Raw genomic sequence first — 17,291 nt, 5'->3', positions numbered from 1 at the left:
GCTCCCAAAAATATCTTGGTGAGGTGGGATTTTTCTTTACTTTCCCTTTATTTTCTTGACACGCAGTTTCCTTCAGTTTGAAGGATAGGCTGTTGAGTCCACAGATTGCTCTTTCACTGGTGCTTCATTTTAACCCTTTGGAATCATGGAGTCAAGGTAAAAGCTTATGTTCAAAGATAAATAAAAGGCTGATGATCCTCGGGATTTTTACTGAGGTGTGTTTCTCTCTCTTACTCTCACTATCTTTGACAACAAAGGGTTAAAATGAATAACAAAAATCACTGTGGATACCCATTCCATTCACAAGAATTTAGAGTCCGTTGGCCACAATAACTTGTATTTATAAATCAGCTTTAAATGCAGTAAAACATCCCAAGCTTCACAGGAGTCTTCTCAGAAAATAATGGACACTGACACAAAGAAGGAGAGATTAGGGACAGTTGATGAGGTAGGTTTTAAGCAGCATCTTAACAGAGGGCTGAGACATGGAGAGGCAAGGAAGTTTGGGAAGGGAATTCCAGAGCTTCAGGCCTGGACGGCTGAAGACACGGCCACCAATGGTGAGACGAAGGAAGTGGGGTTGCACTAGAGGCCATCGCATGCCATATCCAAAATTGATTGCTCAATCAATGCTGTGCTCATGTGTGCTAATGAAACTCCATATGCGAAGTGGAATGAATCTGAGCATCAAGTTCTTGGTAAACAAAGGCCTACTGCTCCTAGTGCTCCTAATTTGACATTAATTAGTGGAGCGGCATTTGCAGACTTAATTTGGCTTGGGTGGAAATTGGAGAAAGGCCACAACTGTGCAGTAGACGGCGCTCTTCTGGGTTAGGGCTGAAGCATGCTGGGAGATTTATTCTGCATATAGCTGTGTTCTACTTGACCCGAGAGGGCTCAATTCTGACATGGTGTGCCTGACATAGATTATAGTTCCATTACCCAACTTTAACACTTTTTTTTTAACACAAGAAATGGTGACCCATATACTTTGCAGTTCCATATATACCGGAAGAGCCCTGATGGCTCACCTAAGTGACCACTCTTCATGTGCGAATCTTGTACAGTCTGAGGGTGAAATTGGTTTCCCCAGTAATGTAAAACAGGTTCAAATGGAATCGGCATTTTGTTTTACATCACCCTCAATTTTCTTTATCATTGAAGTCAATGGGCCTACTGCACCATTCCTTATTCTGCCATGTTATACTATTCTATGGATATAAAGTGAAAAATAAATGTCATACATTTCATTGCGGTTTATGTGAGAAAATATGATTCTATTTGGCAGTAGTGATATTATTCAATGAGGATAATAATGTACTGACTTGGCCTCGTATACAAAATCAATCAACTTTATGTATACTGCATAGACTTGAGCACAAAAGTCTAAGCTGATACTCCCAACACAGTACTGAGGGAGTGCTGTATTGCTGGAGGCTCTATCTTTCAGATGACATGTTAAATCGAGATCCCGTCTGCCTGTTCAAGTGGACATAGAAGATCGCATCGTACAATTCAAAGAAAAGCAACTGAACTCTCCCGGTGTTCTGGCCAACACTTCTCCAACGGCCATTTATCTTGTTTTCTGGTTGTGGGACCTTGTTGCCTGATGCATTTGCCTACATGTCAGTGACCACATTTCAGAAGTAATTCATGTTGAACACCTTGAGGATATGAAATATACTGTATAAATGTAGGCTCTTTCTTCCTGTGAAAAACCTTTCAATACACAGTAAATTACTTACTTATGTACTCACATCATTACCATAGGCAGTCCCTCGAAATCATCACTAGTGAAAGGCCAACAATTGAGTGCTGTGCTTCAAAGCCTGAACAACACTTGGCCTATGGTTTGAACATGTAACTGCAGCCTGCTTGTTCTCTTTGCAGATGCCATGGTAACTGAAGGTGGAGAGAACTTCAGCGTTGGACAGAGACAGCTCTTCAGTCTAGCTCGGGCCTTTGTGCGGAAGAGTAGCATTCTGATCATGGATGAAGCCACAGCTTCCATTGACATGGCTACAGTAAGTTAAACCTTTGAGGACAGACCAGCACTTTACTATCACGTAACGGAGGATGGGTTTACAAAATCTATATGAAATATTTCACTTAATTTTGACCTAATGGGGGTGAAATTCAACTTTGGCATGGGTGTAAAATGGGCAGTAGTGGATTGGCCGCCTTTGCAAGTCCTTTGGCAGCAGATCTTCATCTTCTTCGCGACCAGCCTGTTGGGGCCACGACTGCTGTCCTCAGCATGCTAGTCATGTCCTGATGATGCAAGAGGACCAATTTCATGTGGTCCTCCTTCTCATCAGTTGCAACGTAGCAGTTCATGGCTGCCACTGGGTTTGTGCCCAAAGTCGGACGTGAACCAATATCGAGATCCGTGACTTTACACGACTGGAATTCAACAGCTCTGCCTAACTAGAAAACTGGTAAAACAACGTCTTCATGAAGTGTGGAAAGTCTGTGAATTATTTTCTTCCTGTTTTCCTTACATGTAAAGGAGAAGAAAATGTAGGAGAGTGCAATTGTTTAAAGTACTCCCCTTTTAGAAGATTTGTCTTTTGTAAATGTCTGATTGCACATCAACTATGGGGAACATTCCAATACATCCTGCAGCACCTCTACTCTAAAGAAAGGGGGCCACAACTTCATACCAGCACAAGAGCTGCCCGATACCAGGAAACCATGCCAAGGTTAGGAAGCTTGCATTATGGAAACCAGCCTGCAGCATGGTTTACTGAGGTCGTCTAGCTCAGGAGTGTTTTGGAGACACACATCTTTTGCAATGGGCCTACTCCAAAGCGCACCCTAGAATTGCAATTATTGGAAGGGCCTAGCAGAGAAGGAAACCCTTAAGCATCTCAATGCTAACAGGAAAATCAATGTTTCTTAAAAAAAAATCTTCCATGCAATTTTGTAGTTAAGTTATTTTTGCTGGGCCACTTCTAAACTAACAGACTCTCTGTAACTTCTAACTCTGTTCTTCTTTAATAGGAGAGCATTTTGCAGAAGGTAGTAATGACAGCTTTTGCTGATCGTACTGTGGTGACAATCGCAGTAAGTACAAATGATTACGTTGCGTATCTGTGCTATTATAGTCTTCATATTTAATCTTCATTTGTGTTTTCCTCATTTATAATGCATTGAATATTGTTATGTTGTAGATATTTATGGATGTTTGAATTTTACAGTTTTATTCTTTAGCATTGTATCACATTGGTTTGTCTTTTCCACTTTCTGAATTGTTTTATTTAAAGGCGATCCATATCTAAATGATGGCATCAGCTTTAAGTAACAATCAATTATACAGGGTTATCACAACACTTTTATACCTTGCTGAAAGCTCCAGGGTAAAATAATAGTAATAATAACTTTTATTTATATAGCGCCTTTAACATAGTAAAACATCCCAAGGCGCTTCACAACAATGTTACCAGACAAAACAGGTAAATTTGACTGAGCCACAAAAGAAGAAATTAAGTCAGATGACCAAAAGCTTGTTTAAAGTGGTAAGTTTTAAGAGCATCTTAAAGGAGGATAGAGAGGCAGAGAGGTTTAGAGAGGGAGTTCCAAACAGCTGAAGGCACGGCCACCGAAGGTTGCGCGATTATAATGAGGGATGTTCAAGAGGTCAGAATTTGAGGAGTGCAGTCATCTTGTGGGGTTGTGAGGCTGAAAAATATTACAGAGATAGGGAGGGGGCGAGGCCATGGAGTGATTCAAGATCCACGTCCTTCCAGCAAGGTTCAAAAGAGTAAAGGAGAAGGTGAGGGAAACCATCATTAACTGACTAAATGACTTCTAGCTCAAATTTTAAAATACCTTTAAACTTTAGGAAGATGGAAAGGTTGAAAGAAGTAAAGATTGCCACAGTTTAGGGGTCCTTGGAGGGAATGATTTGGAGTAGAAGACTGTACAATGTCTTAATTTGAACACAAATTGGATGTAGAGAGGATGAATATGTAAAATAGTGTATTGGAGCTTAGAAGGAAACTAGTAAGAAAAGTTCTGATCATATTAATATCAATAGATTAAAGAGAAGAAAGTTTGGGATGGAGAAAGAGTTTAGAAGTTAGAGGTGAGGAGAAAGGTGCTAAAGAGTTTTCCAAGAACACGAGAGAAGGGTTGAAGTCTTTAATGGGTTGGCTATTTGGACTTTATTGAGAGTTAGAAATTCTTCAAGAGAAAAAGATGTGTTTGGTAAGAAAAAGGAAACCGAGCTACTTTGAGTCAACTGTAACGATGGAGGAAATGAAGGGAGATCCATTTCAGATCAAAGGAGAAAGTGAAACCCAGAGTCAGTGGTTAAGGAATGTAATATGTGGTGAGGACCAAAGATAATGGCTTCGGTCTTCCCAATATTTAATTGGAGAAAATTTCTGCTCATCCAGTACTAATTTTCATCTTCAGCTTTGCCCAGAGGTCAAAAGAAACATCGAAACATAGAAACATAAAAATAATTCACAATGTGCACTCCGAACATAGGAAACTGCGGCAAAATCAATGAGAATGAAAACGACCCTGAACTCTGGCAGTTGGCGTGAAACAGAGTCGGAGAAAACACAGTGGGGTAGATTTTGACTGTGTGCCATCGTACAAAATGGGTGATAATGAGTTGGCAGCTGACTTTCCATTTCCAAGAAGTGTACTATTTCATTGTCCATTTCTCCCATTGACTTCAATGGAAATATGAATCGGGTGAGATGTAAAACGGGCCGCCAATTCACTATCCCCCATTTCACTCTATCGCACAAAGTCAAGATTTACCCCAGTGAGAAAGACAAAAAATAAGTGACTTGAGTAAACTACCATAAGGTCAGGGAAATAGAGGCAGGCACTTGAAGCCCAGAATAAATCAGAATACAGCACACTCTAGGTGTGGTGGGCACAATAAAACAGTAGTTTGGGTCAGCTCAATCTACCAGTCAACAGCGCTCAAGGATTCAAAAGCAAAATACTGCGGATGCTGGAATCGGAAGTAAAAACGGAAAATGCTGGAAATCCCATCGGGTTCTGACAAAGGGTCACAGGCCTGAAACGTTAACTCTGTTTCTCTCCACAGACGCTACCTGACCCGCTGACATTTCCAGTATTTTCTGTTTTTATTATAGTTCTCGAGGATTGTTCCTCTAAAGTAGATGGTTTCCTGTGATTCTTCATTACTTGTGTTTATTGCCTCTTTAAGTTTCTGCCATGTTATGACAATCTTCCCTTTGTTCCATTCACATGATTTTTCGTCTCTCCCCTTCACTATCTCGGCCATTCACTTTTTGTTTTTCTCTGCTGTTTCTCCTTCCAGCATCGTGTGACTTCCATTCTGGATACAGACCTAGTGTTAGTCTTTTGCGAGGGTATTTTAGTGGAGTGTGGTGCTACCTCAAAATTGCTCTCCCAGGAGGAGAGCATCTTTGCCTCTCTGGTGAAGTCCAACAAGTAGAGGAGTCCAGTGCACTCTATTGGCACAGAGTCCAGCTCTTGGGTTGGTAGATTTGATGGTTACCCTGGCAACGGCCATGGCAGCTTTGATCTTCTTTATTTTGCTGCTGGAATCTTCATGTAAACACGCAAGCTTACTGCGTCTCAAGTACGAACGTTGATGTGCTGGTGTTGCGTGGCTTTTGTCCTTTGAGATCTGTGTGGCTTTGGTAGTTCAAGTTCTAGGTTAATGGCTTGTAAAAAAACATGCTCTGACTTTCATTTGTTAAGCAAAACTTAATCTTATGATGAAGAAGTGAGCTGTTAACCCTAAACTTAAAATATTATTTCTGACTTTTACTGTCATTGAAAGAAAGTGTCCACATCTGGTATGTGACTATCCAGATATTGTTAATTGTAATAAATTAGCTGTAATTCGTATTTTTGTTAAAAGGTAAATAGTGAGTTTAGAAAATCATCACAGGCACAAACAATCTTTGTGGCGATTGGCAATTTTTTGGGTTCCTCAGTCAACCTGCTCTTAACTTCATAGATTGACAGCTCTTCAATGTATCGTTACGTTCCTTCTGTGCTTGCTAATTGCAAAATCTGTAAGTGAACACTACTTAACAAATTAAAACTGCTTTCACGTTAATTTGATGCATTCACAATGACAGAGCCCACATTCACAATGGTTTTCGCCCCCTAAACATACAGGGGTGTATTTTTCTCTGGGTGCTAAGTGTAATGAGGAAACACACTTCAGTAAACAAGTAAGCAAGGCAAGGAGTAAGTGGAAATGGACTAAAAAGTTTGTTTCTAGCACTACTTTGTCTTGCTGTCGACTTGTAAAGGGTTGTCAAAGGCTGTGAAAGTTTGGTTAGAGGCCAGCGTTAAATAATTAATTTTTCTTTAAGCAAAAGAGGAAAATATATCCAATAAAGTCTAAAGGACCAATTTTGCTAGTTCACACTATTGGTGGGGAGTGTAGACTGCCAGACATGCATATTGGGAGATCACAAGCACACTGCCCATGACTTCCCAGTCATTAATATTAAAGGTCTGAAAATGGAGGATAGGTACCTGCGATTTCCTGACGAGCACAGTTATCGGGCCCCACCTGGTTATGTGAACAAGGAAAATGAACCTTTACCACTTAGCATTTTGCAATTTCTTCTTACTTTTGTGTATATGGGCCAAGATATTCTTGCACTAATCTGGTGTGAAACTAACAAACGTCAAATATAGAATAATTGCTCGGAATTTTGAGGTCAATTTTCCCAGTGCTGTTCCTGGCTCACAGCCTCATTCCCACGGGAGTGCTTATCAGTAAATTGCAGGTGCACGTTCCGTAAATTTTTCCATTCCCAATCGGTGAGGAGCATGCCCACGGTTTGCCCGATACCTGCTCCTGCTGAGTGAGGCTCTTCGCCAGGAAAGCGCACTGAGAAGGTTGGCCCTCAGATGGCCGAGAGGTACATTTTCTATATGGCTTGGAAGCATTACAGGGTCGCATTAAGTTCAGCTTCTGTATTTTTTAAGCGCTAGTGTGGGCTTACTGTGCTTTATTTGTTCAATTTTTTTTTGTTGATAAGAATTATAAATCTGTGATTGTTGTGAAATGTGGAAACCTGAGTTGTGTTCTCCCCTTTAACTCATAGCCGCAATTGCTCGGACAATCCAGGCATTTTCCACAATCTGGTTTAAGTGCATCAATGGTTTTAAGTCCCAGCAGCTGAAATGGATAAATGGGGTTGAGGTACAGACCAGTCATGATCTCATTGAATGGCAGAACAGGCTTGATGAGCTGAATAGCCTAGATGTTCCCTTTTCAGAATGAGTGAGGGACTTAAAGCCTGTGATCCACAATACACATGTAAATATTATGATATAAATTTTGACCGGTTCAATGCACTTGGGCTACGTCCTAACATGCTCCTCTTCATCCCTCAGCATCGAGTGCATACCATACTAACGGCGGACCTGGTTATCGTGATGAAACGGGGGAACATTCTCGAATATGATAAACCTGAAAGTCTCCTGGCCCATGAGGGAGGCATCTTTGCATCTTTTGTTAAGGCTGATATGTAAATCTGCATGAGCAGATCGATATTTTTTCTCTCTGCAGCCACAATTTTGTATTTTTTTTTATATAACGTTGCCAACAGTCTTCCTTAATACAAAATATGTTTTTATACACTGTCTCCGTGAATAACAAAGTCGCAGCTCTCCTACTTTAGATCAGTGACTGCCACCATAACGTTTCCAAAAACATGTCACACCTCACTAGCTATAGATGCTTGCACTGATGGATGGTCCTCCAATTCTTGAGCCTACGCATGCATTAACCTTAAACCAAGTGACCTTGCACAACTTTACTGAGCTAAAGAACACAAAGCAATATTGTAGGGAAATGCCACTTTTCATGAACGAATGGATTTATGCAAACATGTTTCAAAACGCAGTAACGAGCAGAAAATATTTCAGCATGCTATCAGAATGGCTTTTATATTTTAAACGTGACAATATAACCGAGGTTAATGTGAGTTTGAACACGTGCCTCGATACCTATCGTGGATCGCATTGTTTTAAATACTCATTCCGTTAAAATGATAAAGTTACTGGAGTTTTGGAAAGATATGTAGGTTGCAGATGCATATTAAAAAGGGAAACTGCCTGTGTTGATATAGATTTGGAAATCATAGAATCATAGAAACTTACAGCACGGAAGGAGGCCATTTTGGCCCATCGTGTCCGCGTTGGCCGACAAAGAGCTATCCAGCCTAATCTCTTTTTCCAGCTCTTGGTCCATAGCCCAGTAGGTTACAGTACTTCAAGTGCATATCCAAGTACTTTTTAAATGTGGTGAGGGTTTCTGCCTCTACCATCCTTTCAGGCAGTGAATTCCAGACCCCCTGAAGAAATTTCCCCTCAAATCCCTTCTTAACCTCCTACCAATTACTTTAAATCTATGCCCCCCTGGTTGTTGACCCCGCTCTAAGGGAAATTGATCCTTCCTATCCACTCTATCTAGGCCCCTCATAATTTTATACACCTCAATAAGGTCTCCCCTCAACCTCCTCTGTTCCAAAGAAAACAAACGCAGTCTATCCAACCTTTCCTCATAGCTAAAATTCTCCAGCCCAGACAACATCCTGGTAAATCTCTTCTGTACCCTCCCAAGTGTAATCACACACATTTCCTGTAATGTGGTGACCAGAACTGCATGCAGTACTCTAGCTGTGGCCTAACCAGTGTTTTATACAGTTCAAGCATAACCTCCCTGCTCTTTACTCCATGTCTTGGCTAATAAAGGCAAGTATGCCTTCTTAACCACCTTATCTATCTGGCCTGCTACCTTCATGGATCTGTGGAAATGCATTCCAAGGTCCCTTTGTTCCGCTACATTTCTCAGTGAAATTATCAGATTCAATCTAGACAGTAGCTGCAACATAGGGCAATGGGACCAGGCTCGATCCGGGTCAAATAAATACATTTAATGCACGGCCACAGTAATTGCACTTGTCAGCTGCATTCTACTTTGTCACCTTTCATATTTTTTTTAAACAATCAGAAGTGGCGACGGAGGAAATGTTACTGCAGAGACACACCCTTCATCATCCACTCTGCGGTATTGGAAATGGTCACAGCCAAACAGCCTCAGTAACCATTCCACTATAACCTAACGGGATTGTGTCGATACCGCTTTAAATAGTAGGCGTAGCTGTGCGTTGTTAGAAAGAGCATCAATGTTTTATTAAGCATATAAAATAACAAGTTAACATACAGTAGTTTCAGTAACTGCAAGAGGTCCACACGTCTGCTACTTTGCTGGACTGTGCACGCACATAGGAGAGAGCGAACCTGGTGGATCATACCATTATTGAAAGGGGGATGGAGTGTAAAAGTAGGGAAATCCTGCTACAACTGTACAGGGCATTGGTGAGACCATACCTAGAGTACTGCGTACAGTTTTGGTCTCCTTATTTAAGGAGGGATATACATGCATTGGAGGCAGTTCAGAGAAGGTTCACTCGATTGATTCCTGAGATAAAGGAGTTGTCTTATGAGGAAAGGTTGGGCCTATATTCATTGGAGTTTCGAAGAATGAGAGAGGATCTTATTGAAACATGTAAGATTCTGAGGGGACTTTACAGGGTAGATGCTGAGAGGACGTTTCCAATTGTGGGGAAATCTAGAATTAAAGGGCATAGTTTCAGAATAAGGGGTCGCCCATTTAAGAATGAGATGAGGAGGAATTTCTTCTCTCAGAGAGTCGTGAATCTTTGGAATTCTCTGCCCCAGAGAGCTGTGGAGGCTGCGTCATTGAATATATTTAAGGTGGAGATAGACGAATTTTTGAATGATAAGGGAGTCAAAGGTTATGGGGAATAGGCAGGAAAGTGGAGTTGAGGCCAAGATCAGATCAGCCTTGATCTTATTGAATGGTGGAGCAGGCTCGAGGGGCCAAATGATCTATCCTGCTCCTCTGCCACAGAAAGTTGTTGAGTCCAGTTCATTGGACATAATCAAAAGGGAGTTAGATGTGGCCCTTACGGCTAAAGGGATCAGGGAGTATGGAGAGAAAGCAGGGGTGGGGCACTGAGGTTGCATGATCAGCCATGATATTGAATGGCGGTGCAGGCACGAAGGGCCGAATGGCCTGCTCCTGCACCTATTTTCTATGTTTCTATATGACAAATCACATGACGATGCCACCCACATACGGCCAACATGAGCCCAGCATCACAGGGATGTCCAACACTTGTGCACATTGAGGGGACCTGCAGTTTCCGCGCAGTGGCGAACAGCCAATTGATCGAGTGCTAACTCACGGCATGTAGCTCCCAGCTGCAACACAATTTTCCATCGACATTGTTATTTTGTAGTCGCTTGATAGTCACTTTGAGGCTCACCATTTTCGGCCTGCTGCCTCACTCCATATCAATCACTTTTTTTCTCACTCACTACCATGCCTCAGTTGAGTAGACCTCTCACCTGGCAGTTTGAAAACCTCCTCTAGATCCTTATGATATCTGTAGTATTATCACACCATCCAAGCAATAAGTGTATGCGCACCCCTAATAATTGGATACCTCATCTAGCAAGCCAAGTTCTGAACTTATGAAAGACAAGGTGCAGGATCGATTTTGTAGGAGCAAAATTGAAAGGTTACCTGAGAAAGGACAGATGCACCATTCAGCAGGTCATGACCCCAAGGGAGCACTTCCAAAAATGTTTGCCAGTAATATTTATGAGCAATACTGTGGAAAAATGTATTGAATTATTGTTGAAATCTACAATATTACTATTTAAACACCAAATCAATAGTATTGAAGCATGAATCTCAAAATAAAGTCCATCATGTGTAATACATCGTGCAGGACACTAGCATTAAAATAAGACTTGCAGGGAAGAAGGTTGACTGTTACTCTAAAATGAATAACAAGGGCAAAACATGCACATTCTCATTAGTGCATTCAAACTTACTGCATGCAACATATTTAAGTAATTACTTAGTTCATGTGTTGTAATATTCCAGCCAGCTATGCCAATGGTTTTTAATAATCCAGTATATTAACTCTAAATTATCTGGCCATTCCTTTGTTTACTGCTTATGGGACCTTGCTGTGCAAATTGGCTGCTGCATTTGCCCACAAAGCAAGTGTGACTGTATTCAACAGCAATCCAACAGCTGAAAAGTGCTTCGAAACTACCTGCGGACCTGACCAGGTGTTACATAAATGCAAGTTCTTTCTTGCTGGCATTGCATCCCCTCTCTTTCTCTCCCTTCCTGTTTTCCTAGCACATAATTGGAAAATAATTCTTCACGATTTATTAAAATGAGATGTGAACTGATATAAAAGACTGACTTAAAATAAATATTTAACCATGTTTATATCACACTGCTTTATGTGCCAACAATTAAGAAACAACACAAGATCCTTATTTACTGTAACTCAGCATCATTCTTTGTTAAAAATGTATTTTTATTCTGTAGAGTATCTTTACAGAAACCCTCAGCCCCTTATACACAATGTAAAATCCCTGATAAACTTGCCACGTAAAACTGACTAACTTGCCTTTTCTTTACGCTTTTGTTATTTGAAAATTTTGATAAACTTGCATTTTGTGTTTGGGCTGTTTTTATTTTGGAAACTGATAAATATTTTAAAGTAATATCAAATCTGAAAAGCCAATGTCTAAGAATGTTAAAAGGAGTTTTTAAAATGTATATTTGAGTGATCCGTACATGGTAAGAAAAACAATGTACAATTAGCTTAAATCATTTTGGAAAGATTTGTATCACTTTTAATGGTTGAAATAGTATGACAGGACAAACATGTGTTATGCGAGTAATAATGATAATGTTTTCATTAATAGCAAATAGGACTGCATGGCGTAGACACAATCAGTTCATAGATATGCAAAGACAATGAAGTAACATTGACTACTTTAATATGGCACAACACTAGCCACCTTTGCACTACTGTAAATATCTATCTCAAGATTATGTATTATTTTTGAATACAGAACACCAAAACATATGGCTCAGCTGCTTTTACACTTTCTATTTAATAAAATGCAGACTTTGCTTGATTTTGCTGTGTGGTCCATTCAACTTAAATGAATTAACTGGACAAAAGGTACACTTGGCCAATGAATTTTTTTTTTGAGAAAGTATATATAATTATACAACGAAAAGTGCAGGAGACCTGATTCTGGTTGGGTTGACAATCACACCTGGCCACCAAGTGTTGCAAAGTTGGGTTGGGTTGCAAGAAGGAGACCCTCATGTTAGCACACTTGGCCAAGATGGTGCAGTGTGCTGGTGTAATAGTGTGCTGGGCCTACGGTGTTGTAAAGATATACACAATTATTTTAACTCAATAGCGGGGGCATATTTTCATACCGCTACCACCCTGTTTGTGCTTAAAGACAGAGCAATAATGGGACCGAACTAGCGTGTGGAACGGAATCGCTAACATATCGTCTGCTTCCTGCCCATTCTGATCTTTGGGTGGGCCTCAATCTAAGCAGCCAGAGCTCCCATTGGAAATAGGTGGGAGCCTCATTAATATATAGTAATCAGGAGGCAAATGACGCAGTTGCAAACTCCGATACCTTTCATGTCTCTGCTCCTGTTGCTTTCGCCAGTTCCAGCTTCCACCTATAAACCACGGAGGGTACAAGTCAGGAAACCCATTATCAGTGGGACCCTCAACTGCTCTCGGGTAAAGCTGTAGAAAGTGATGGGAGACATTTAGCTTGTCTAAAAATGGTGCTTGCAGGAATCCTCACCCTCCTAACAGAGTTTATAGGCCCTCGACATGTTTTAAATGGGTGGCCCCTTATTCTAAGTTCATGCCCTCTAGTTCTAGCCTCCCCGATCAGTGGAAGCATCCTCTCTGGATCCACCTTGTCAAGCCCCCTCATAATCTTCGATAAGATCACCTCTCATTCTTCTGAATTCCAGTGAGTAGAGGCCCAACCGACTCAACCTTTCCTCATAAGTCAACCCCCTCATCCCCGGAATCAACCTAGTGAACCTTCTCTGAACTGCCTCCAAAGTAAGTATATCCTTTTGTAAATATGGAAAACAAGACTGCACGCAGTATTCCAGGTGTGGCCTCACCAATAACTTATACAGCTGTAGCAAGATTTCCCTGCTTTTATACTCCATCCCCTTTGTAATAAAGGCCAAGATTCCATTGGCTTTCCTGATCACTTGCTGTACCTGCATACTAACCTTTTTTACAGATCTGCAACCAAATGCCACAACTATACCACAGCATTGCCTGTTGCAGTCAAGATCACTGCTGTCCTTAAGTTCCTAGCCTCTGGCTCCTGCCAGGTTGTAGCAGAAGATATCAGTAACATCAGCCAATCTGCAGTTCATGCTTGCTTTAAGTAGGTGACTGGCATCTTGTTTGCTGAAGCAAAAACATATCGCTTTGCCCATGGACAACCAGAAGCAGCAACATAGGACTTTGGGGTTCACAAAGATTGTAGGATTCCCCCAAGGCCAAGCGTTCATTGACTGCACCCACATCACACAACCCCACTGTCTACCTGCATCACAAGGGCTTCCAATCCATTGATATGCAAGTGGCACCAGCAATACATCTTGAAGGTCTGTGCCCACTTTCCTGCCAGTTGCTGTGACACATTTATATTGTGGCAATTCTCCATTGCCCCATTCTTTGCCCTGCAAAGAAAGTGAGAGGTTAACTGCTTGGAGATAAGTGCTAGCGAACACCTGCACACGTTGCTCCTGACTCCTCTCAGAAGCTCGGCAGATGCATGGGTCAACTAGAGCCCTCGGGGAGCAGACCATTGGCGTCCTCAAGCAATTATTCTGATGGCTGGATAGGTCTGATGATTTCCTGCAATTCAACCCACAAAGACTTGTTAGTATGATTGTGGTTTGTCTAATGCATGGAGGCCCCAACCTGCGAGAAACTCTCATCGGCAGCTCGGGGCCATAAAAGGAGCGGTGTGTGGCCCAGGGAGCAGCGTGGAGGCATGCCATTACAAGGTACAGCGCGAGCTGGTGCAGGAGGGCAACGGCAGCGAAGAGGGACATCAGCAAGGTCCAGGTCGGTGATTGGAGCATGGGCAGATGCAGCAGGAGCAGCGAGAGAGGTGAAGGAGCTGTGAGAGACTGTGGAGGGACGTGATTGGGGCCTAGGGGAGGCGTGCATTCGGGGCCAGGGGCCCAGGGGCAGCATGGGCCAGCCCACACTGCGATATGTGTGCGCACTAGGTCCATGCAGCATAGCAGATCTCCAGTTGTCTTGGGTAATCCTTGCCACTGGACCAAGGCCTAGCTCTGTCAAGCATGTGTGGTGGCTGGTGTGCAATGACCACCACACATTAAAAAAATCCATGCACAGGCATCTTCCACCCTTGAGGGTGTAGTTCAGGTTCTTCATTCAAAACAACTGTGAACTCATCCTTTTTTTTGGCATGGAGGCAACTCATCCTCGTTTCAAGGGATTGCCTATGATGATGATGAATGCTGCATTACACTATTACCACTACACTTGGATAAACTCTCCAGGCTATGCAGGCTAGAACTCAAGCAATAGTTTAAAGAGATTTGCTCGATATTTCTTCATAAAATGGCAAGCTGAAGACCTCCTGAATGAACCCCCATGTGCAATAAATACTCAAGCAGGCAAAATATAAATATGTCCGATTTGGAGTAAGGTTTTATACCACAACAATGGGGCAATTGTAATGGAATCAATTTCATTGGCTAGAAATGTCCTTGGAGCTTATCCCACTGCGGTTACACCGACCTTCAAGTGAGGTTACAGTGGGAGAAACTCCAAGGAAATTCCTAGCCAATGTTTTCTACGGAATTATAAATGCCAGATTTCAGTTGAAACCCGGGCGTAATCCATAATTGTTTTTGTAGATCGGTTACCATTTTGTTTCATTGTGACAAGTATTGAAAAAAGTTTTGGGAGGGAATCTAATTTTATGTCAGCCCCCTCATAACATGGCTGGAGAAATTGACTGTAATGCTGTATGCCATATATGTCTAGACTTGACTATTCCAACGCACTCCTGGGTGGCCTCCCACATTCTACCCTACCTAAACTAGAGGTGCTCCAAAACTCGGCTGGCCCGTGTCCTAACTTGTACCAAGTCCCGCTCACCCATCACTCCTGTGCTCACTGACCTACATTGGCTTCCGGTTAAGCAACGCCTTGATTTCAAAATTCTCATCCTTATTTTCAAATCCCTCCATGGCCTCGCTCCTCCCTATCTCTGTAATCTCCTCCAGCACCACAACCCCCAAGATGTCTGCGCTTCTCTAATTCTGCCCTCCTGAGCTTCCCTGATTGTAATCGTTCAACCATTGGTGGCCGTGCCTTCTGTTGCCTAGGCCCCAAGCTCTGCAACTCCCACCTAAACCTCTCCACCTCCATACCTTTCTTTCCTCCTTCAAGACGCTCCTTAAAACATACCTCTTTGACCAAGCTTTTGGTCACCTGCACTAATTTCTACTTATGCGGCTCAGTGTCAGATTTTTAGCGCATTTAACAGCAGCGGCGTAGGGGCCCAGGGAAGGCGCAACAGAGCTTGGTCTCCAATCGTCTTGGTCAATCCTCGCCACTGGACCAACACTGAGCTCTGTCAAGCCCGTGTGGTGGCTGGTGTGCAACGGTCACCACACATTAAAAAATCCATGCACAGGCATCTTCCACCCTTTAAGATGTAACTTATTGTAACACCTGTGAGCCCATCTTTTTTTGGTGTGAGGAGCGACATCCTCGTTACGAGGGACTGCCTAGTAATAGTAGTAGTAGGCAGGACCTCAACTCAATGATTTTCTTTACCCTGATGTTAAAGCAGGCCAATTTGCTGATCAAATGGTTTCTTTTCTCAATTGCTCTGTGAGTCAGCAGGTCATGGGTTCAAGTCCCACTTTAGACACTAACGCATATAAACTGCTACGATGGACTGCAGCGGTTCAAGAAGGCGGCTCACCACCACCTGCTTAAAGGCAATTAGGGACAGGCAATAAATGCTGGCTTTGCCAGTGACGCCCACATCCTGGGAACAAATTTAAAAAACAATCTCTCATGCAGTTTAATCCTTTATTTTTAATATTTCCTAATTAATTTTAACCCCTCCCTGCGATGCCCACGTCCCGTGAATGAATAAAAAGAATCTGGGCTCACACTTCAGTGCAGTACAGGAAGTGCTGCTCTATTGTAGGTGTCAACAGTGAAACAGTGACGACTTTCCAAAAAGTATTTTATTGGCTGTAAAGCGCTTTGAGGTGGTCATGAAAGGCGCCATTTAAATGCAAGTTCTTTCTTTGCATGAGTTTGTAATTACCTCAACTGGGTTGTGAGAAATCTCGCCAACTTGGATGTGCAGATGGGAGTTGTGAGGAAAGTGGACAGTTTCCTGAACATTGAGAGCGAGAATTATGAAGGAACCATGGGTATGATTTACAACCACAAACAGCGAATTATTAACCAGTGATTTGCTGTTTGTCGGTTGTTTTGGCAGATTCAAATTAAAACTAGAAATATTTTAACCCGTGTAGTAAATATATTAGACACTTTACAAAATCTGCATCTTTCTTGGAGTTACTGAACTCGGAACAAAGGGAGATCGTGAGTCGGATTGTGTTGGGATAGTCCCAGGAGTTGTTTTTCTGGGAATCTATCAACATGCAACTTGAGGCTCCATCTTATTAACGTCATGTCGAAAAGGAATGATTTGTATATGACCAAAAATATCTAAGTTGCATTGACCTTACAAAGCGCATGTATTTTTTGCATGCAATTAAATCACTGATGTAATAACAATTTCCTGGAGTGTAGTGATTTTATTTCAGGTGAAACATTAAACTGTAATAATTGTCTCCACCACCAAAGACTGCGACACAATGCATCACTTTCCTGTCAGTTACTGGAATCAGAAACGAGCAGGCATAGTTCCTGTGGGATGTCAGGCACGGGACTGACGTAAAACATTGGATAAATTGGAGAAAACCTGGCTAAAATCCACATATCAGCTGATTTGTAACTTTTACTGAAAGAGATTTCAGTATTTAGTTCCCCCCTCTCTTACCCGCACACAATGATATAAAGCAGGCACTGAGGGCAAGTTGGAAAGCTGCTGCAGCCAGATCTGTGTCTTCTGACTGGCCTCTTCGGCTTATCTGAAGGGCTGTCACCCAAAACAGGCAAGAACCTCATTTTAATATGTAAATCCATGCTAATGAAGAGGGAATGAGAGAAATGGAGGCTTTCCCCATCGGAACATAAGCAGCAGGTCAAGACAAGAGCTTCTGAAGATGTGCAAAATAATAGGGGTTTGATAAGATCAAATATGGA

The 17,291-nt window shown here is 42.1% G+C and overlaps 1 protein-coding gene across 3 annotated transcripts in view; it reads left to right on the top strand.

Annotated features, from left to right (window-relative positions):
- LOC139278615 (ATP-binding cassette sub-family C member 9-like) overlaps positions 1-12,008 on the top strand; it is a 250,863-nt gene extending 238,855 nt beyond the window's left edge. For 2 of the 3 annotated variants that reach the window (XM_070897599.1, XM_070897597.1), the window contains 3 exons: positions 1,891-2,024; positions 3,004-3,066; positions 7,378-12,008. In XM_070897599.1, coding sequence (XP_070753700.1) covers positions 1,891-2,024; positions 3,004-3,066; positions 7,378-7,515 — 335 coding nt within the window. In that variant the 3' untranslated portion in view covers positions 7,516-12,008. Of the gene's footprint in view, positions 1-1,890; positions 2,025-3,003; positions 3,067-5,308; positions 5,458-7,377 lie in introns of those variants that run through there. The other variant, XM_070897598.1, reaches the window with a different exon arrangement.
- Positions 12,009-17,291: the final 5,283 nt, after the last annotated feature.

This window comes from Pristiophorus japonicus, chromosome 13 (assembly GCF_044704955.1).
Source record: "Pristiophorus japonicus isolate sPriJap1 chromosome 13, sPriJap1.hap1, whole genome shotgun sequence".
Lineage (NCBI taxonomy): Eukaryota > Metazoa > Chordata > Chondrichthyes > Pristiophoridae > Pristiophorus > Pristiophorus japonicus.
The sequence above is the reverse complement of the archived record's forward strand: the minus strand, read 5'-3'. Positions and strand labels throughout refer to the sequence as shown.